The sequence below is a fragment of the Salvia hispanica genome, chromosome 6 (assembly GCF_029641045.1).
Source record: "Salvia hispanica isolate PSC_SH4W2 chromosome 6, Shi_PSC_v1, whole genome shotgun sequence".
In the NCBI taxonomy this organism is placed as follows: Eukaryota; Viridiplantae; Streptophyta; class Magnoliopsida; order Lamiales; family Lamiaceae; genus Salvia; species Salvia hispanica.
Genome location: NC_142697.1, coordinates 45,034,542 through 45,056,964, shown reverse-complemented (window position 1 = coordinate 45,056,964; position 22,423 = coordinate 45,034,542). Strand labels below are relative to the sequence as shown.

At 38.3% G+C, this 22,423-nt stretch overlaps 3 protein-coding genes and 1 pseudogene across 3 annotated transcripts; 3 read left to right on the top strand and 1 right to left on the bottom strand.

The window, feature by feature from the left end:
• Positions 1-2,110: 2,110 nt before the first annotated feature.
• Positions 2,111-5,159, top strand: IAR3 (peptidase M20/M25/M40 family protein). Its single transcript, XM_048104974.2, has 5 exons — positions 2,111-2,534; positions 2,824-2,949; positions 3,646-3,960; positions 4,033-4,161; positions 4,522-5,159. The coding sequence occupies exons 1-5, from the start codon at positions 2,187-2,189 to the stop codon at positions 4,927-4,929; spliced, it is 1,326 nt and encodes a 441-aa protein (XP_047960931.2). The 5' UTR covers positions 2,111-2,186; the 3' UTR covers positions 4,930-5,159.
• A 1,329-nt stretch (positions 5,160-6,488) lies between these two features.
• Positions 6,489-8,214, bottom strand: LOC148923898 (uncharacterized). The gene is made up of 3 exons (XM_089061638.1): positions 7,579-8,214; positions 7,198-7,463; positions 6,489-6,720 (listed from the first exon to the last, which is right to left on the bottom strand). The coding sequence occupies exons 1-3, from the start codon at positions 8,212-8,214 to the stop codon at positions 6,489-6,491; spliced, it is 1,134 nt and encodes a 377-aa protein (XP_088917764.1).
• A 5,844-nt stretch (positions 8,215-14,058) lies between these two features.
• Positions 14,059-16,009, top strand: LOC125206938 (uncharacterized). The gene is made up of 2 exons (XM_048106150.2): positions 14,059-14,697; positions 15,068-16,009. Exons 1-2 carry the CDS (start codon positions 14,059-14,061, stop codon positions 15,815-15,817), a joined length of 1,389 nt encoding a protein of 462 aa, XP_047962107.2. The 3' UTR covers positions 15,818-16,009.
• Positions 16,010-20,404: 4,395 nt separating this feature from the next.
• On the top strand, positions 20,405-21,975 carry LOC125203481 (uncharacterized; annotated as a pseudogene).
• Positions 21,976-22,423: the final 448 nt, after the last annotated feature.

The following is a 22,423-nucleotide window of genomic DNA, read 5'->3' as shown; positions in this document are numbered from 1 at the left end:
AGATAAGTAGTCCTCTTCATGAATTTTCCAGTTTTATATGTCAAGGTGTACCTCAAAATCCATGATCACGATAATCAAATTTACTACGGTCTCCGTTCCAAAATAGGAGTCCTATTTAATTATGACACCTGTTTTAAGAAATGTAAAGAAAAGTAAGTCTAATAAATTAGTGAAATATGAGTCTTGTACTAGTTTTATAACAAAATGTGAGTGAAATAAGTTGGTAGAATATATGACTTACTTATCATTTATGATAAAAGTGAAATATGTCTTTTATTATGAAGCAGACTGAAATGACAAAACGAGGCTCTTATTATGGGACGGATGGAGTAATTATTCACTCATTCTAGTTTTTAGGAGACACTATACATTAATATATGAGAAAAATGTCCACAAATACTACTCCCTCTGTCACACAAAAATATAATTAATAAGTATGACACTAAAATTAAGATAAATTGGTAAAACAAGAGAGATGAAAAGAATGGTACAGAAAGTAAGAGAAAATGAGAATGATAGTTAAAGTAGTGTTAGTGGATAAGAACTTACATAATTAAATTGATATAACTTTTTAAAAATGTAATGCACATATTTTTGTGGGACAAACGAAATGGAAAACACATACTCCCTCCGTCCCCCATTAAGAGTCACACTTTTCCATTTCGGTCCGTCCCCAGTTAAGAGTCACACTTCACTTTTACCATAAATAGTAAGTAGGTCCCACATTCCACTAACTCAATTCACTCACATTTTATTATAAAACCAATATAAAAAAAGGGTCTCACATTCCACTAAAATTTTCAACCAACTTTTCTTTACATTTCTTAAAATCCGTGTCCGGTCAAAGAATGACTCCTAATAGGGGACGGAGGGAGTAGTATATTTTTATGGGACTAAGGAAATATATGACGTATTGGTCTACGTGGCATATGACGTAATGATCCTCAATGCGAATTAAATAAATCGATTTTTTCTATTAATCATGTGCCGGAAAGGGAGCTATGATATGTTACAATCAGAAACATGATTTTCTACACGTGTAGTAAATAGAGTAATTTGTGACGGTGCAACACGTTGCATTATGTTAGGCCTTTCTAATACTAAGTCAAATCTACGCCTACTTTTGTAATAATCCAAAAATTATTACTCCACGATTTTGAGTTTTTGACGCACGTGCATAAAATTCTATTTTTGTATGTAATAGGGCTCATGGCAACAAAATGCACATCATTTTCTTGTTGGAAAACATTGTGTTTAATTAAATTAAGCTATGTAAAAATTAAGTGTTACGTTTTGATCTAAGTTATCATAAATATGGTTAGTTTCACAAGGAGAATCTTGCATCTAATCATCCTAATTTTGTGCAAACTATACATTGATGGAGTATTATTTTTTTATTCCAACACATTTTCTTTAGTAATTCTACTTCTATCTCTAATAATTGTGATAGATGTATGTGCCATCTAATTGTAATACTACTACTATATTCGTAGATTGACTTTCATTCAATCCAATTTAATTCACTTCAATTTTTAATAAATATACAAAATTCTTAACTTAATATAAATTCTACTTCCAAACTTAATTATGCTACTCCCTCCGTCCCATAAAAGATGTCACACTTTCCTTTTTCGATTGTCCACAAAAGATGTCACATTTTTCGTTTTGAAAAAAGTTCTCTCTCACATTAATATAAAAATTATATTTTCTCTCTCCATTCAACACACAAAACAAAACCTCCTAAAATCCCGTGCCATCTCACAAGTGTGACATCTGTTGTGGGACGGAGAAAGTATAAATTTATAATATATTAAAAAATAATAAAATTCAAAATGTTCAACCTCGCACATCCTATGAGGCTATGCCACATGTGTAAAATGGGGGATATTTTCTTGTAATTACTACTACTAATTAATTTAGTGGACCACCCACAATTATTTAATTAAGATTAAGCTCATTTGGATAGTAAAAGAATGATAAATTTATCAATGGGACACTATAAATAAGCTATAATATTTTATTACGAAATTGGAGGCAGCTTTCAAGTAGAAGAAAAACACAAATTTTCAACTCAAAAACTGATCTTTTTTGTTGGGGCTGAGTAATATTTAGCTGATGCCCCAAAAATTTTTAGATTAAGAAAAAAACTATCGAGGGAAGAAGAGGGGGAGACGATTCAAGAAGTCATGAGTTGTTCAAAGCTGTTATTCTTATTTTTCATCCACTTGTTTTTGTGCAAACCCATTTTTGCAGATTTTTTTTTGAGTCCTGATGAAATTCCCAAGAGTTTCCTCAACTTTGCCAAGAAAGATGAGATTTTTGATTGGATGGTGGGGATTAGGAGGAAGATACATGAGAATCCTGAACTGGGATATGAAGAATTTGAGACGAGCAAGCTTGTGAGGCAGGAGTTGGATAAGATGGGGATTCCGTACAAGCACCCTTTTGCAATTACTGGTGTGGTTGGGTATATTGGCACAGGGGAGCCTCCCTTTGTTGCAATTAGAGCAGATATGGATGCCCTTCCCTTACAGGTGTGTGTTTTTGTGTTTGTGTTAGTGTGTGTTTTGTTCAAGGTAGAGTCTTGAAATGGTTGATTGGGTATTTTGACTGTTTGATACTTAGATTTTTTGGTTTGTTTAGTGATTTGAATTGGGTTCCTGTTTTATTGTTGCTTTTGCTGTTTTGATTGAAGGAATTGGTAGTGGTGATTTGATTTGATTGGATTGGATTGGATTGGATTGGATTGGATTGGATTGGATTGGATTTCCCCCTTTTGTTGTGTTGGTATTTGGTGTATGTGAAAGGGTTTGATTTGGGCAGGAAATGGTGGAATGGGATCACAAGAGTAAGAACCATGGGAAGATGCATGCCTGTGGCCATGATGCTCATGTTGCTATGCTTCTTGGTGCAGCTAAGATTCTTCAACAGCACACCCACCTCATAAAGGTCTAGTTCTCGTTTATGATTTTAATGCGTTTGATCATCGCTACTTGGTGTTCTTGAATGTTCATGAGATCATATTCTGTGCATGATTTTGTTTTATACTATGAAATGTCTTGTTTTTCTGAGATATAATCGTGCATAAGTATGCTCGTGTAGGAGTATCATAGTTCCGGCCATGGCAAATGAGTTGATTTGAGCTAGTCAGGGTGCTTTAGTTGAGGTTTGATCCCTAGTAGACATTGCTATTGTTCGGAACGTTTTGTTGTCGGGCTTGGTCTTTGTTCGCCATAATATGTTCGTTTCATTTGGGCCGTCTTATAAATCATGTATGTTATATCAATGAAGCTTTCGGAAGGATAAAATTACCTAGTTAGAAATTGATCTTTCTATAAGCAGACAGTTAGAAAAAGGAAGAAAGGCAAAGCCATGATAAATATTGGATCTTGGCAGAATTCTGAAACTGGAATAGAAACGGTAGTATAAAAATGGCAAGTCGAGTATCATGAGAAGCTAAGTAGAACAGCTCCCTCCCTGTTGTGAATGTTTGTCTTTTTAGAAGCTTCACCCCTTTAGCTGTAGCTTTGTTGTGAATATGTACATCGAAGACTCGGCTGTAATTGCGCTGGGAGATCAGAAAATCTATACCACAATCAGAATTGGTAATCCTAGTTATTGAGGTTCGTTGAATTAATATTTCAGGGAACAGTTGTGCTTGTTTTCCAACCTGCAGAGGAAGGAGGCGGGGGGGCAAAGAAGATGATAGAAGAAGGGGCACTTGAGAATGTCGAGGCCATCTTTGGTATCCATTCGAGTACTTTCTTGCCACCAGGCGAAGTCTCGACTAGGCCCGGTCCTCTCCTGGCAGGGAGTGGCTTCTTTGAAGCTGTAATAAGCGGGAGAGGCGGGCACGCAGCCATTCCTCAGCACTCGATTGACCCAATATTAGCTGCATCAAACGTGATTATCAGCTTACAGCATCTAGTCTCTCGAGAAGCTGATCCTCTCGACTCTCAGGTAAAAATCTCTTTCATCTTGAAAAAGACAGACCATACATTACTTGTTTAATTCACTCTTTTGCTTGATCAGGTTGTCACGGTTGGTAAGTTTCAAGGTGGCGACGCGTTTAATGTCATTCCGGATTCTGTTACAATTGGTGGCACTTTCCGTGCCTTTTCCAGCGAGAGCTTGCTGCATCTTAAGCAGCGAATAGAACAGGTAACAATGCTGGAAACCTCGAACTATGCCTTTGTATATCTTCAAGATCCACACCCCATTACACGCGTTGAGTTAGTTGTGTTTTGCTTAGACTTCAAGACCCACCAATGCTTTCGTTTTCTGCAATGGTTCTCTGTTCTGTTCGAGTTTCTTGTTTTCTGAGTAGAGCTGTCGATTCCGGCCAGCTAGAAAAGTGGTGATCCGAATTTCACCGGCCGGCCACCTTGAGAGTGCTCTAGTTTTTGTATACTTTGTATGATAGATTAGATTGAAAACATTCGATCGAGTGTTCGAAGGTTTAGAGCTAGCGTATAAACGCGAAGAATGTTTAGGTTCGGCTAAACGTTGATTTTTTAACAGGTTATCCTAGGGCAAGCCGCGGTTCTACGATGCAACGCAACCGTGAACTTCGAAGCAGAAAACAAGATCTTCTTCCCTCCGACCGTGAACAACAACGACCTGCACGAACTCTTTACTACAGTTGCGGGCGAAATGCTTGGCTCGGCCAGAGTCAAAGAGATGCAGCCGTTGATGGGATCGGAGGACTTCTCGTTCTATCAGGAGATCATCCCCGGCCACTTCTTCTTCGTTGGGATGAAAGACGAGACGCTGGAGCAGCCGACCTTCCATCACTCGCCGCATTTCACCATCAACGAAGGCGGCCTTGCTGTGGGCGCAGCACTTCACGCGTCGTTAGTTGTCCGGTACATCTCGGACAGCCGGATGGGAGCTCCCGTGATCGATCACCGTCGACACGATGAGCTGTGAGTATGGTGATGGGTTGGTGTGCTCAAACTTATGTGGGAATTGGCTGCATATTTGCAGATCACACCAAATCTTGGATTGGGTTTTTGGGTCACTTTGAAGTGTTAGTACATTTTTCACTGAAAGATGTATAGTTTGGTTGCCACATTATTATTAAATAATAAATGCAAAACACCTTTATTAGTGGTAGAATAAAATCTCTGGGCTGAGCTGGGCCGAAATTATATTGGTTACCATCACATGTATATTGTACTATTTCTTTTTAAGGTCCAAAACCAACTAGAAATAAAAATTAAGTGAATAAGATGGAGTATAATTACGGGGCATATAGTGGGCCTGGTTAATCAGCTATAAAAGCACCATTAATTCTCTTTAAAAAGTGTACTTTTAAATAATAGAGAGAAAAAAACAAATGAAAAATACCCCAATCATAATTTAAGTATTTAACACACGGGATGTAATCAATTGCTAACTAATTACCAATCTCAAATTGAGACTAATTTTCAACCATTAGATTAAAAGATCTTGTGGTTAATATGATGCCAAGTATAATATATTTTAAATTTAAATAATTATTAATTAAATTAAAAGGGTATTAATGTCAAATCCTATATGTAGTAATTATAACTAACTACTATCTCTCTCCTCAAAATTATCTCAAATCTTTAAATTTACGTAACTCTCTCAATTTAAATTATTTTTTCGCAAAAATAATATCAAATTAAAGATAATTTAATAAGGATTCCAACGAGATCTCAATTGCATATGTTCCGACGATGTTCGGGTGATGAAATTTGATAAATTATATTTCAATTTTCGTACATGTTGATAAGCAGCTGTTTTCAACAAATGCAACAAAAAATCTCAATATATTGTAGGCAAAATCTCAATATTATGCATGTCCAATCTCAATAAAAATGTGTTGATATTCCAATGTCATATTGTTGATATTTGTAATACACAATGTTGATATAAAAAAACACTCACGAAAATTATCATATGATAACATAATGACGATATTACCCTTTTGTTGATATTTTGTCTACTATTTATTGAGATTTTATGAGCTTTAATCTCATCCACTCATTTTAAAATTCAAGGATGGAGATTTAGTCTTGATTTTGGATTAGGGTGCTAAAAGCGTTAGAATAAGACCCTAACACACAATAATAAACAAGTAAAGGAATTAACAATAAGACGAAAGCAACAAACAGTAAACAAGCGAAGGAATCAACAAGAAGACGAAAGCAAGAACAATAAACAAGTAAAGGAATGAAAAGGCTCGATGTTGCCTTACTCAGCGAGAGGATAAGATTTCTCGACGATGAATTGGAAGGCGTGGGAATTGACGCCAATGAAAACACCATCAATCTGATCAGTGCCTGTGATTCTGCCGTCGGTGGAACTCTTATCCTGCTGAGTGTAGGAGAAGGGAACCTCACAGGTGGCCTTCAACCCCAAATAACGAACCACCGCTACACTCCTCGCCGGCACATTAACCGTATCCGTTCCCGAAGCCTCAATTACCTTGGCCGTGGCGGCGTTCCACTCCATCGCCTCACTTATCTGATCCATGACCTCGATTCCCGTATCCCCGATGCAGGGCACCCCAGCCGCGACCACGTGGCCACACCCGCGTTCAGAGACGCGCCGCGGGTGAAAGAGCGAGACGTCTCGTCCGTGTACTTGACGGTCATGGCGATCGACCGCGGCTCTCTCTCGTGGTTGGTGACGGTGGTGGTGCGGGCCAAGTACGGCGTCGCCCCGTACACCCTCGCATCCTCCACCTGATACCTCATGATAGAAATCCATGGGTTCCATCCTAAAACCAATTGGTGATAGGAGGAGGGCCCATGAGACTTATATACTAGTTTCAGTTGATGTGGGACAGTCATATATTATATTTTTAGTTTCAATTGCCAACACCCTCCCTTAAACCCTTCAAGGTGAAGCTAGGAGGGGTTGGACATTTGATCGATTGGACCACTTGGCCCAATTTTTTTTTTTCAGTCGATTGGACCACTTGGCCCAAATTTTAAGTCCAGATATACTGCTGGGTCAATCATTTTTTCGATTTTGGCCCAGATATATTGCTGGGTCAGTTAAATTAACCCACAATCGGTGACCCGCTCTGATACCATGATAGAAATCCATAGGTTCCATCCTAAAACCAATTAGAGGGCCCATGAGACTTATATACTGATTTCAGTTCTCTTTGTACACCGACGTGGGATAGTTATAATATTAATTTTTAGTTTCAATTGCCAACACCTCACGTTGTAGATCTTCCTCTCCATCACCAGCTCCCGCACTCGCAATCTCGCCTTGCTCGTGATGTTGGTTTCCCTCGCGTCGAGGCAGTCCACCAAATCGCCCCCGCTGTTGCGATAGCAGAAACCGCCGTTGCCAGCGCATCTGAGTGCGACCGTGTTGTTGTCGATTTTGACCGGCCAGAAAAGAGTGTTGTTGTCGCTGTCGTCGTTGGATTTAGAATCCGCATTAACCCAAGTAGGTGATAGAAATCCATGGGTTCCATCCTAAAATCAATTGGTGATAGGAGGAGGGCCCATGAGATTTATATACTAGTTTCAGTTTTCTCTTGACACCGATGTGAGACAGTTATATGTTATATTTTTTAGTTCAATTGCCAACAGTAGGGCCACTCCAGAACAAACCCCAGAGATCCGACTTTATCCGGATGTGGCCGTCGCCCATCGCTGAGACTTGGTTGCCTGATAACACGTCGTTTGGCTCGTCGATCCCGAACTGGAGGTACTTCACTCCGTTATGTCCGTACGCCTTGAGGTATTTCCCGTTGTCTCCTTGAAAGGCCACGTGCTTCGGCAGCTTCACTAATGTGTCCCAATCAACAAACCCTAGAGTCAAACCGACGCCGTTTTTGTCCAAGTAGAAACCCCCCGTGGAGTTGTTCAGCATCACGCGCCAGCCGGTCTGGACGTGACTCAAGTAGACCACATTATCCGACTGCTGGATGGGCTGGAACTGGAAGAGCGTGCAAGACGGCATCGTGGTGTCCTCGTCAGGCTTGTTTGATACGGCCACGATGGAGTCGTCATCATCTGACTTTTTTTGCCAATATTTGTTGTGAGTGAATCGGAGATGAACGCGTTTGTTATCCACTATTGATCGCTCAAGTTCAATCTTGGCGAGCTCGCTGAATATGTCGGCTTTTCCGTCAACAACAGAGCCATCGTCTTTGCGGTATACATAAGTGTTTGTAGCTGCTACGTTGAGTACGACATATCTTGGAAGCCCAGCAGTTGCCATTTTCTCCAACTTTTGCAAAAAAAATAGTATGTTCACAAATCACAAATACTTGCACACTTTATTATGTATATTGTCCATATCAATTTATACAATTTGTGACAACATGATCGACACTTCATTAGACTTATATTTTTGGGATAGTGGAAGTACTTTTCATCATACTACTTGTTTTGGTCATTCCATTTCCCTCCACAACAAGTGCATGGTGGAGGACATTACTGGAATATATATATCAATGGCCAAAATGAGTTTGTATGAAATTAAAACATGGATAGAACTATAGAAGGTAAATGTTTACACATAAATTAATAGCTACAAAAGAAATTACGAAACTATAAACTAATAGCTTAAATAAAATCAAATTAAGGAGGGATTGATGATTACCGAAGTTTAAAAGAGAACAACTATAAATGAAGGTTTCTTTCTCGGCCTTAATTCTGTTGTGATATCCTTGAAATGGGAAGAGTCTATTTATAGATAAGTTCTAGCGTATAGTTTTTCTAAAAGGCCACAAATATGAGACTTTTGGTTTTGGACATTAACCATTCTATTATAAGGCCAACACACGTGCACAAGTTTAAGTGGTATTAGATCAGATCCAAGTCGATGATAGATCTCTTCTCTTATCTCTCACGGGTGGAAGTCCAATGTTCAATCCGGCCACATCAATGATGGTTCTCTACATCTTGTCTTGTCTACCCACGTGTGGAAATCTGACTTGTATTCCGGCCCCAAAGTGCAAGGGCATCTCTAAATTCTCTCTCGTCCCAAGCTACTTAAAATGTTTATTTTGGTATGGAATTTAAGAAATTAATGCTTAATGTTAAGTCGTGAGATTAGAAAATAAGTAAAATAGAATATTGAAAGAGAGAAACAACATTTGTCTAAAAAAATGGTGCAAATAGCTTGAGAGAGGTTATATAATTTACTATATAATCAATTCTGTTCAATTTTTTGGATTGAATTATATTTCTCTTAAAATACTTTTTAAATATTAACATTTTCAATCTGGATCGAATTTTTATAGCAATGAAAATATCCAAAAAGTAAGCCACATTTAATATATTTAATCGATCAGAGATGTGTGCCTCTTCGTTGACCTTCCAATAATAAGAATAAAAAAGTACTACCTCTCATAACTTTGTTGTGTTCTTTTTAAATTCTTTGCTGAAATAATAATAATAATAATAATAATAATAATATATAATATAATATAATATATAAATGCGTCGGCTTTGGAAAAAATATGTGCCTTTTCGATAAAAACAACAAAACGATTTACATTTTGTCTTGGCTCGGCGTTAGTTTAATGATGGAACCTCGGAAATACTAAATACGCATTGCATGTAAACGGAATCTTAATAAATATACATGACACTTGTAATTAGTTTATTTAATTATCTGTATTGGTAAAGAATAAATACACGTTGCACAGTGACGGACACGGATCTATGGGCAAAAATGCCCCTACTCATGTTTCACTCTCAGGAATGGGGCCGATCGCAAGGGCCGATCGATCGGCCCCCTATCGGCTCGGATAGGTCACCATTGTGGGGAGGGAGCCCATCTCCACCCCCAACGCCTCCGCCCTTGCGCCGAGTGATCGCCCCAGCCGATGGCATATCGGCTCCACATCGGCCTGCGATGGGCCTCCATTGCGGGGGCTCGGGCCAATGATGGAGCCGATATCAACTTTATTTTTTAAAAATTTAATTCAAATTTTTTTCTATTATATATACTCCATTCTCCACCAATTCACATTCATCCCTTCCTATTTCAATTTCAATTTTATTACTCCTCTCCTTCAATTTTATTTTTTTTAATGTGTGATGTTTTATTTTATTTTTTAATGAATTTGTTTTTTGTCGTATATTACGTTGTCTTTAATTTACACTAAGAATTACAAGTGAAATATATAAAAATAATGATGATATGGAAATAAGATAAGCTCTGGAATGAACTCTCATTGCAAGGAGATAAGTTTTGAGATGGATCTGCTGACGTGGCAAAAAAGAATTGAAAATGGACTTCGGAGATAGGTCACCATTGCTAATGCTCTTATATATACAGAATCTTAATAAATAAACATGACACTTGTAATTAGTTTATTTAATAATGTGTATTGGTGAAGAATAAATACACGTTTCATGTAAACGGAATCTTTATTAATAAACATGAAACTTGTAATTATGTAATCATTAGTTGATTTATTTATGTGTATAGGTAAAGAATAAATACACGTTGCATGTGAACGGAATCTTAATAAATAAACATGACACTTGCAATTGTAATCCTTGAATAATTCATAAAGGGATCAGTAATGCTTCAAGAATTCTTAACTTTGTAGCAAAGAGTTTCAGTAAAAATTATTGACATTCAATCTTTCAGTAAAAATTATTGACACTGAAGTATAGTATTTCTTTTAAGTCAAAGTGCATAGGTCAATTAGCACATGTGTAAGTGATTAAAATGACAGTAAAAATATACGAATGGGTGTTGGGCTTAATAAGCACGAAAACAAAGAAAAGATTGAGGAGTTCAAAAAATACACAATGGGCGTTGGGCTTCATAAGCACGAAACACAAAGAATTAAAAGACTGAGGCGTTGGGTGTTAAGCCCATTTTCAAAATTATGTACCCTAACAATTTAAAAAAGGTTAATATTCATTTAATCTATGTTTTAATTTAATATTGTTCGCGACCATTTTATGTAAAAATCTTGTTTCCCACATATAAATACTATTGTTATAATGTACACACACATACTATTGTTACAATGTTCATGTTTATTTTGAGAAATAAATATCACACCAATAAATTCAAATTTTATGACGTTTTTGCTAGTTTTCAAAATTGCAAGACATGCAAACTCAACTTAATCATTAGGGATGTTAATCTAGCCCGAAACCCGCGGATTGACCCGAATAATCCGGTAAAATCATAGGGTTAGGGTCGGAAAATCGCAACCCAGATACAGAATAGGGCTACACGGGCTGACCCGTTCGGGTCAGCGGGTTATGCGGGCTAGCCCGAGTGGGTTGCGGGTTAGCCCATGGGTTGAGTATTTAAAATAAAAATATAATTAAAATTTTTGTTTATATACTTATATGAAGTATATATGGTAATTACAATATTAAAAATAGCGTTGATATGAAGTATATATGGTAATTACAATATTAAAAGCAACATTGATATGAAGTATATATGTTAATTATGTATTCTCTCTCAAATTGAAAGTTAGGGTCATATGGAATATAGATGTTATTGATATTTACTCATATTAAATGCCGCATTACGTCTTTCCTCTCGAAGAGAATGATCTGGTCGAAGCTTCAAAAGTTATTGATGTAGAAGAATACCATTCAACTTCTAGAATTTATTTTTGACATACTACTATCTATACTAGTATTTTTTTTAACTATTTAGAATTTATTTTATGCGTATATAATTAAGAATGCCATTCAACTCCTTTTAAATGCATGATTTCCATTTAATTGTAGCCAGACTCACGTGTTCTACTAATTAACGATATGTTTATGTATTTTGTTTCAATTTTCAATTGTTATTATTTTATTTCTCTTGATCACTTTGATAATACTTTACTATTTGTGATAATCTGTAATTTTTTTTATAAGTTAGAATATTGGATTGTATAGAAAGTAACACATAAGATCACTTTTGGCCCGATAGCCCGTGGGTTAGCTCGAAACCCGAAGATTTAGGGTTAGGGTCGAAAATTTATAGCCCGAAAAATTCACAACCCGAATAACCCGCACCCAAATAGCCCGACAACCCGAGTGGGTTGGCCCGAACCCGAGCGGGTTAGCCCAATTGACATCCCTATTAATCATATTAGATAATACTCCATCCGTCGTAATTAAGTTGAGTCATTTGTTTGAAAAAATAAAATATCTTATTACTTTTAAATAATTCTTTTTTATTTTAGTATTATATTTTATTTTTCCTATTTTCTTCTCTTTATAGTACCATTATATTATATTTTTATTTAAATTTTTTAATATAATTTTTTAATCTTCCTATTCAAAATAAGTATCCACTTAATTGGGACTAGGAAATATCATAATATCAAAAGTGTATTTTGAATATATTATCCACGGCCACTATCCATATGATTATGATAATTTTTGGAAAAGGGAGACAGAGACATTTTTGGTAATGTATAGTTTTGATAATATATTATCGACGGCCACTATCTATATTATTGAATAAGAGGATTATTTTAGAGTTGAAAAGGCGCCGCCATGCGCTGGCATGATAATGATAGGAACAGCAAAAATCACATGTTCGACTATACTATTTAAATGAATAAACCGAAGAAATGTGATCATGCAATAACTTTTTCAAACGTAGCCAATGAATAGTTAAAATTACAGCATTGCCTCAAATTTTCATCAAAAAAACTAAATCCCGTTGCTTTTATTTTTGTAACCAAGATATTCACCAGGTGAGACAGGTGATCCAGGAATTTATAATTTCCGCATACTTAAAAAGTTAATAATCACAATTTTAAGAATTTGGTACCAAATTTCATGTATAGTGTTGTTGTTTTTTGAGTTAGGTGGAGAGAGAATGAAGAAAATAGAAAAAATGAGATAATGTTGTTTTCCATTTTAGAAAATGTGTTACTAGTATTTTTGGAGGGACAATCCAAACTAGAACGAATTTCATTTTTTATACTTTTATGATGGATTTAGTGATGTCCACCTTCACTATATTTGATCACCCGTAGGTTACTAGCTAGGTCGAGTATTAGCTTGATTATTTATACTAATTGCTATGTAATTAACCCTAAGAATGATGCCAATTATTGCAACTTGAACTCAATTGTACTAATAGGAATAAGGTTATGGGAAGATTCTGGGGTATAAATTGACATAATGGAAATATACATAGTAGTTTGTTAGTCACATGAAAAAATGAAGTGGTCCTAGGTTGTCCATATGATTGAGATGTGGTCCATAAAGTAGTCCAACTTAGTACGAAAGAAAACATAGTATATTACAGTTGCCAATCATATTCGCCTATAGTTGAGTAAAATATAGTAATTTGTTTCGTCACATGAAAAATTAAGTGATCCTAGGTTGTCTATATGATTGAGATGTGGTTTAGAGTGGTCCAGACCTAATATAAAAGATACTCCAACATATTCTCCCTTCATCCCACTTTAATTGTCTCGGTTCATCATTTTCGAGTGTCCTACTTTAGGAGTATCAGTTAAAATATTCCATAAATGATAATAGGCCCCACATTCCACTTATCATTTTCCACTCGCATTTTATTATAGACTACTACCTCCGTCCCATAATAGACGTCACACTTTCCTTTTTAGTTTGTCACACAAAAGATGTCACATTTCCTTTTTTGGAAAAAGTTCCCTCTCATATTAATATAAATACATTATTTTCTTTTCCACTTAACACACAAAACAATACCTCCTAAAATCCCGTACCAATCCCCAAGTGTGACATCTACTATATGACAGAGGAAGTAATATATAAAAGTAGGACCCACATTCCACTATTGTCTCTTACATGCGGCTGACTATGGTGGGCTAAGGCCCGCGAGTCTCTTGGGTCGGGTCTTCACACACTCGGATCTGCGGAACTTATCTATAAATAGACACTTCCCACTAAAAACGAAATCACAATATAAACTAAGGTCGACAAGCAAACCTTCATAGTTCTTCTTTTTTAAATTTCGGTAATCATGAATCCCTCCTTTAATTTTGTTTATCTTCTTAGTTTATAGTTTCGTAATTTCTATGTAATATTTGTCTTCCATCTTTTAATTTCAAACATGATGCGTTTGATTATTTTTCAGAGAATGACTACCGCGCTTCCAAGACTTGCTGTGCTCAAAGTCCCAACTACAAACACTTACGTATACCGCAAAGACGACGGCTCCGTTGCTGATGGAAAAGCCGACGTCTTTAGCGAGCTCGTCAAGATCGAGATCGAGCGGTCCCAAGCCGCCACCACACGCGTCCATCTCCGATTTTGTTTCAACAACAGATACTGGCAGAAAAGTGCAGACAACGACTCCATCGTGGCGGTCTCAAACAAGACCGAAGAGGACGCCACGAAGGCGTCCTGCACGCTCTTCCAGCCCACCCTCCAGTCGGACGACAAGCTCTACTTGACTCACGTCCAGACCGGGTGGCGCGTGATGGTCAACAGCTCCACCCGCGCTCTCTACCTCGACAAGAACGGCGTCGGCACGTCTCTAGCGTGGGTGGGCTGGGAAACACTGGTCAAGCTCCCCAGCCACGTGGCGTTCAAGGGAAACAACGAGCAATACCTCAAGGCGTACGATGGCGACGCCTACTACCTCCAGTTCGGGTCCAACGACCCGAACAGCAACCTGTCCGGCCACCAGGTCACCCTGGTGCCGGACGGCCACGTCCGGATTCATTCGGACTTCTTTAAACGGTTCTGGCGGAGAGATTCTAGTAATTGGATTAAGGTGATGTTATACTCTTAAATCTTGTCTCATATCGATTTGGTGATGATCCTAGCTCTTCTATAAGTGTTGATAACTGATATGGACTCAATTTCCACATCAGTTGTGAGAACAACTGGTGTGGGGTATATAGACTAAATGAACTCTCTCTCCTAACAGGCTAGTTTTTTTCCCATTTGGTCTGTATCAATAACCTCCCCCTTAAAAGGAGTGATTGGCTCATTTCTAATATGGTATCAGACCAAGTCGATGACGGATTTTATCTCTTTATCTAGCTGCTCTGTATAAGTGTGGATAACTCTCCCCTTTATAAACCCTTTTAAGAGTGAGTGACCCGTTTCTAATAGGTGAATTCGTGGCCCATTTGTAATAGGTGGATTCGAGTGACGTGACGGCGAACAACAAGGAGACGCTCTTCTGGCCGGTGAAATTCGAAGGCGATAAGATCGCGCTGATAAGCGCCGGCAACGACAAGTTCTGCAAGCGGCTGAGCTCGGGCGGGAAGGAGAATTTCCTGGCCGCGGTGGAGACCACCATCGCGAAGGAGGCGACGCTGGAGGTGAAGGAGCTGGTGAACGACAGGCAGATCTACAACGTGAGGTACCGGCTGGACGACGCGAGGGTGTACGAGGAGACGCCGTACTTCGCGGGGACCGCCACCGTGGAGAACGAGTCAGTAGGACAGGGCTCGCTCGCCGTCTCGGTCAAGTACGAGGACACCAAGACTTACTCGTTCACCCGCAGCACGGCCATCACTGCGGGGGTGACCTCCTCGATCACGGCGGGGGTGCCCTTGATCGGGGAGCTGAGCATCGAGATCACGGCTTCGGTGACTACGGGGTTCGAGTGGAACACTACGACGTCGGAGACAAAGTCGATTGAGGTGATAGGTACGGTCCCGGTGCCGGGGAGGAGTATAGCGGTGGTTCATTGTATCGGGACGAGGGGCATCTGCGATGTTCCGTTCAACTACACTCAGCAGGATAGGAGCTCCGTCGACGGAAAATATGATACGACTGATCATACTGATGGTGTTTTCACTGGCGTCAATAACTACAACTTCAAGTTCACCGTCGAAAGTTATCAGCCTATCCCCGACCCTGACCCTGAACCTGAATCTTAGTAACACAAGATCAATACCGCCCTGCGTCGCCCGTTGCTTGTTTGTTGTTGTGTTTGTGTGTGAAATTAGGATTGGGGGTTTTTTTCATCAACTTCTTCCAAGTTGGTTTTTTCCCTCTTATTATGTATTAAGTGTGTGTCAATAAGCGATGTAATATGGGCTTTTTAATGAATAAAATCTTTTATTTGTGTGTTTGAATGCGAGTGCACAACAGCTGTTTGAGGAAACGAAAGTTCCAGAAATTAAGGCTGTATGAGTTGGGGGAAGGGGATGATGATAATTTTCTAACGATCACTAGACAAACACGTTTTAATAGAGCAAAATCCATTGACAGAAAAAAAAAATGCTACTAAATTCAATAATGTAACTACAATTAAATATAGAGTTTATAGTATGTTTAAGAGTTTTTTCACTAACTCTTTTCACTCATATTTTAATAGTAGTATAAAACTTGTATTATAAATTTTTACAAGTTGAGTTAAATCAAAATAAGACAATTAATAGTTGATGGATCGAGAAAGTATCCCTACATATAGCTATGGGAGAAAATTTAAATTATATGCTAAAAATGTCTAATTTCTAATTTTCACTTGAGGGTTATGTACAATATAAAATAAATAATCCTATATGTAACATAAAATAAATAATTCCACGTGATACTGTCCTACTAATAGGCATTTGATATGAACCTAAACTATCAACGAACCAACATGACTGATATAAGCAAGTCCGGATTTAATCACTTTTTGCACTATATTGTTGGTTATTTGCATTAGAAGATGCGTGTTTTGGCAGGGAATATGAAGCTTATGGTTTGGAGGCTTGGTAGAAAGGCATGTGTGGTGGTGAGTATTAGTAATATCCATGAGTTTGTAATGGTTATGTTGAAAAGTATTTGGGAATATTATTCAATCTTCTTCAAATAAGAAACTGATTTCCAACTCCTTAGAGCTTGAGGAACTGCACTCTATACGGTGAGCTTCTCCTAAGTCGTTTGCAAAGTATCCGACCAAACAATCAGATCTGGCCTGAGAAAGTACCGCCGGAATGGCCCGCGAGAAGCTTGCCATGACAAACAGCAGGACATTCAGGTAAGAAGACAAAGCAGCCGAAGAATTATCCGGCCGAGGGGAGAGGTTAGCCCCAAGCGGATAATTATTCGAGATGATTGGAGCTAGAGAAGATAGCTTGAGGCAGAAACAACGTCGATATAGAGGAAGCCAACAAGAAGGCGAGGGAGCTGCCACGGACGAAGAAGAAGGCTGTAGAGGAGCAGTCATGGAAGGGATCAAGTCTCCGAGCAGTCAACGGAAAGAAGAAAACATACAAGGAGTCAATCTAGAGAGGTCGAATGCTATCCGCCGAGAATGGCCGAGGAATTCCACCACCAAGCAGCCAACGTCCGTTAGGTGAGGGAGAGAGTGAAAGTGAAGCCGCACAGACGTTGAGGCGAGGGAGAGAGAATGCTGATGAAGAGGCAAGTAACCGGAATTGGAAATCAGTTTCTTATTTGAAGAAGATTGAATAATATTCTCAAATACTTTTCAACATGGTATCAGAGCAGGTTTGATCAAATGGATCGATCCAATAAATATCCAGCCACGAAATCAATAAACCAAAGCCTCCTAAAACAAGTCAATCACAATGTAGTCTTTAAAGGTCTCCCGTCTTTTACTTTCTGTAAAGTCTTTTTTTTTCCGCATTTTACTTTTCAACAGGTTAGTTTTTATTCTAGTACTCCCTCCGTCCCATAAAAGTTGAGTCGTATTCCTTTTTTGTCCGTCCCAACAAAGTTGAGTCATTTCCTTTTTTAACAAAAGACAAAACATCTAATCACTCTTATTTTATTTCATTATTTACTTTACTCTCTCTTATTTTTCCTACTTTTTTCATCTCTCCTATTTATTTAATATAAATTCTTAATCTCCGTGGCCAAAAGTTTTGTCTCAACTTTATGGGACGGAGGGAGTAGTAGTTTTCAAAACACCTCTTTCCCTATTTATTCTAAAATGAAGTTGGAGAAAGAAGAGAGAGAAGCCCACTTTTCAGAGGCGAAAATAGAATTTATTTTTTTCCAAGAAACCAATGGGTTATTACAGAGCTTTGCATTGAATATTAATTATCTTTGTCAAACTCTTTATTGAAACCTTAGAAAATTCTCCTTTCTTAAAGTTCCAGTGGTCGCGACCTCCTGCATTTATTAACCTTAGAAAGGGCGGTCGTAACAATAACTACCATATTTATCTTTTTTCATGAAAAATTATTCTCCAAGGGGAGAGGTATTTGAGAAAGTATTATACCTTTTCCCATTTTGGGGAGGTATCTTTACCTTTTCATCCATGGAGAGGTAAAATCTTGTAACGTGCCTAAAATATATTATCACTGAGTGATCGGATTGATGGTGTTTTCACTGGCGTCAATTCACCATCGAAAAATATGAGACAAGAGAAGATCTCTGCATCGCTTTGATTCCTTTCTTCTAGTTTAATGCGTTTTGGTTTTTCTGTTAGTGCACAACAAGTGTTTGAAGAAATGACAATGCCAGAAATACTCTAAAAAAATCCGTTAGTGTTGATTATAACCATAACTTTAATCTGAGCTATTGGATAGTTATTTCGGTCAGTAAATATAGTACTCTCTCTATCCATAAAAATTTGTCATTTTCCTTTTATGGATGTCCCATAGTAAATGAAACATTTCTTGAAATAGAAATATCATTCTCTTTACTTTTTTCCACTCTTACTTTATCATCTCTCCACTTAACTCACGAAACAATACTACATATAAATTACTCCCTCCGTCCCAGATAATTCGTCCCAGTTTTCTATTTCGGTCCGTCCCACATAATTTGTCCCATTTCACTTTTACCATTTTTGGCAGTGGATCCCATATTCCACTAACTCATTCATACTCACATTTTATTATAAAACTAATATATAAAGGTAGGATCCATATTCCACTAATTTTTTCAACCCACTTTTCATTAAAACCCGTGCCCAGTCAAAGTGACCCGAATTATCCGGGACAGAGGGAGTAACTTGTATTGATGAATGGGCTTCGACTGTGATAATTGGACTGGGCTTGAGATCGGTTGGAGGTGAGTGGGACTATTTGAACCAGCAACCAATAATTTCTAAATAATGTCAAAATGGGGTGTGGTTGTAGGAGTATTGGCCCCATAGATTTAGTCACCAATAAAATGAATCAGCAACCAATAATTTCTAAATAATGTCGCTACATTAATTTATTTCATAAAGTTCATCTATAAAAGATAGTACTCCTATTAATTAGGTGAAATCAAACTAATAAATGCTTTGCTAATAAGTTTCAATTGAAATGGTGACAATTACTTAAGTTGAATTTTTTGCACGGAAATAGGTGTGGTAGATCTGTAATAAATATTCCATTGATGAATTTCTACCAATGTGTTGAATTTGTTGCGAGCATTATTTTCTTGAAATCAATTATTGGTATAAGGAGCTGCAATTATCCTACTCTAGTTTGAATGATTGACTTTACCAAATTAAGGTTCAATAATATGCATTTTATTTTGAAGCAACTTTTTTACTACTTCCTCGGTTTCCCAAGATAGTTGAGTATTTCTTTTGGGCACGAGATTTAAGAAAGTGTCTGTGTACTAACGAATAAAGCAAAACAAATTAATAATTGGCGACAGAAACTTTAGCAATTAAAATTTAAATTCGTTGAGTTATACAAAATAAAATCATAATTTATTATTCAACTTCACCTATAAAAGAAATTAATTAGGTGGAATGCAGATAATAAATGCTTTGGTATTAAGTTTCAATTGAAATAGTGACAATTTCTTAAGTTGAATTTTTTGCAAGCAAATAGGTGTGGCAGAGCTGCAATAAATTTCATTTAATCTGCTTCTGAATAAATTGTTCTGCAATACTCCATAACGAATATGGGTGTATCAAATTGTTTTGGATTTTTACATAATAGGTGAGGTAGTGGCTGCAATAAATTATTTTGAAAAGCTGCAACAAATCTCTTTGATGAATTTGTAGGCGCTAATAATGTTAAATTTATTGCAATCAATGACTAAATAGCATCACTCTTTAAGAACATTTAATTAGGTACAGTGCATCTATATAAGGAAATGCAGTTATATCTCAAATATTGTACAAACTTCAAACTATGATCTGGATCGTTACAAAATGTCAATAGATGACAAAATAATTGTTACAAAAAATGTCAACAAAACATCAGTCGCTGTTGACATTTTTTGTTGCTGTTGTTTTATCACCTGTTGACATTTTCTAACGGTAAAGATCAAAGTTCGGAGTTCGTACAATATTTAGAGTTTTGCATTTGATCACAATCCCTTAAAGTTATCTATAAATAGACCCTTTCCATTTCAAGGAAATCACAAGCACGACTAACGCTGATCGAGAAAGAAGCATACAGAGTTCTTCGTTTCTAAATTTTGGTAATTAATCATCAATCCCTCCTTTCCTTTGATTTTATTAAGTTACTAGTTTCAAGTTTCGTAGTTTCTTCGTTGTACATTGATACTTACCATTAATAAAATTGTTGTGTTAATTTTGCAGAAGTTGGAGAAAAATGGCAACAAGTGCGCTTCCAAGACTTGTTGTGCTCAACGTCCCAAAAGCTGGTACAGACACTTACGTATACCGCAAAGACGATGGCTCCGTCGTTGCTGGAGACGACAACATGTTCAGCTTGTTCGTAAAAATTGAAGTCGAACGAGCAAAAGATGACGACAGACGCGTTCATCTCCGATTTACTCACAACAACAAATATTGGGGAAAGAGCGCGAACGATGCCTCCATCGTGGCCGTATCGAAGAAGCCAGACGAGGACACCACGAAGCAGTCGTGCACGCTCTTCGAGGCGAACCAGCAATCGGATAACGCGGTGTACTTCACTCACGTCCAGACGGGTTGGCGCGTGATGATGAATAACTCCACGGGGGGTTTGTACGTGGAGAAAAACAGCGTCGGCGCGCCTCTCGGGTTTATTGATTGGGACACGTTGGTGAAGCTGCCGAAGCACGTGGCGTTTTTAGGAGACAACGGGAAGTATCTCAAGGCATATGGAGGACATGACGGCATCAATTACCTCCAGTTCGGATCCGACGATCCGAACGACGTGTTATCGGGCCACGAGGTCCAACTGATGCAGGACGGCCACGTCCGGATCAAGTCCGATCTCTGGGGCTTGTTCTGGCGGCGGGCGTCCGATTGGATTCAAGTGGATTCCGATGAGTCTACCGCCAGCAACAAAGACACTCTCTTCTGGCCGGTCAGAATTAGTGATAATATGATCGCGCTGAGAAGCGCTGGCAACCGCAATTTCTGCAAGCGCTTCTCCCACGAGGTGGAGAATTGCCTGAACGCGGGGGTGACTAACATCACGAGCGAGGCGAGATTGCGAGTGCAGGAGCTGGTGATGGATAGGAAGATCTACAACGTGAGGTATCGGATGGAGGACGCCAGGATATACGGGAAACGCCGTACTTGGCCGGGGCCACCACGGCCACCAACCACGGGAGCGAGGCGGCGTCGATTGCGGTGATGATCAAGTATGCGGACCAGACGTCGTACAGCTTCACCTGCAGCGAGTCTGTGACTGCGGGGGTGAGCGGCTCGATCACGGCGGGGGTGCCCGGGATTGGGGAGGCGAGCATTGAGATCTCGACTCAGATAACGAGCGCGTTCGAGTGGAACAACACGACGTCGGTTACGAAGGAGGTTACGGCGACGGGGACGGTTACGGTGCCGGCGAGGAGTGTGGCGGTGGTTCATTATGTGGGGACGAAGGGAACCTGCGATGTTCCCTTCTCCTACACTCAGCAGGATAGGAGTTCCACCGACGGCAAAATCAGTGTGAGTGATAAGATTGATGGTGTTTTCACTGGCGTCAATGCTTACAACTTCCAATTCACCATCCAAAAACATCAGCCTCTCCCTGCGTAAGCCAAGATCAAATCATCCCTGCATCGCCGTTGCTTAATTTCGAATTCCTTTACTTGTTTGTTGTTGTGTTTGTGTGTGAAATTAGCTTAAGATTGGGGTTTTTTTCATCAACTTCTTCTAAGTTGGTTTTTTCCCTCTTTTTTTGTGCATTATGTGTCAATAAGCGAAGGGCTTTTTAATAAACTAAATCTTTTATTTGTGTGTTTGAAGGTGAGTGCACATCAGCTGTTTGAGGAAATGACAGTCACAAAATTCAAACGGTAGTATACACCTTCTCCGCAACTTCCGTTTGAATTTTGTTACAAGACATTAGACAAAAGAAGCAAAGTCCCACTTAATTCAACAATTTCATATTATAATTTCATGGAAAAAATTATGATTCTCGAGCTATTAGATCATTGTTGATGGATTATTGGGAAAAAAAATGGCTGAAATCAATCTTTCTGTTTTTTTCTTTAATTTTGGGTAGTGCACTCTAACTGCTTGATAAAATTCCTGAATGCAAATTTTCTTACCCAAACCAAATAATCGTCGATTTTGGTTCGATTCTTAGTTTGTGTTATTGATTTTTTTTATGATTTTAGCTCATCTTTTCCTCAATTCATTCGGATTTTATTCCAATTTTTCATTTATTTTTGTCTTC

Excerpts from the sequence above, each read along its gene's own strand:
- IAR3 (XM_048104974.2), top strand. The coding sequence starts at position 2,187 with ATGAGTTGTTCAAAGCTGTTATTCTTATTTTTCATCCACTTGTTTTTG. Across the intron at positions 2,535-2,823 it reads TGGATGCCCTTCCCTTACAG|GAAATGGTGGAATGGGATCA; the intron begins GTGTGTGTTTTT and ends TGATTTGGGCAG. Across the intron at positions 2,950-3,645 it reads AGCACACCCACCTCATAAAG|GGAACAGTTGTGCTTGTTTT; the intron begins GTCTAGTTCTCG and ends TTAATATTTCAG.
- LOC148923898 (XM_089061638.1), bottom strand. The coding sequence starts at position 8,214 with ATGGCAACTGCTGGGCTTCCAAGATATGTCGTACTCAACGTAGCAGCT. Across the intron at positions 7,464-7,578 it reads TGTTCTGGAGTGGCCCTACT|GATGGAACCCATGGATTTCT; the intron begins GTTGGCAATTGA and ends AATTGATTTTAG. Across the intron at positions 6,721-7,197 it reads AGGAAGATCTACAACGTGAG|GTATCAGGTGGAGGATGCGA; the intron begins GTGTTGGCAATT and ends TTCTATCATGAG.
- LOC125206938 (XM_048106150.2), top strand. The coding sequence starts at position 14,059 with ATGACTACCGCGCTTCCAAGACTTGCTGTGCTCAAAGTCCCAACTACA. Across the intron at positions 14,698-15,067 it reads ATTCTAGTAATTGGATTAAG|GTGGATTCGAGTGACGTGAC; the intron begins GTGATGTTATAC and ends CATTTGTAATAG.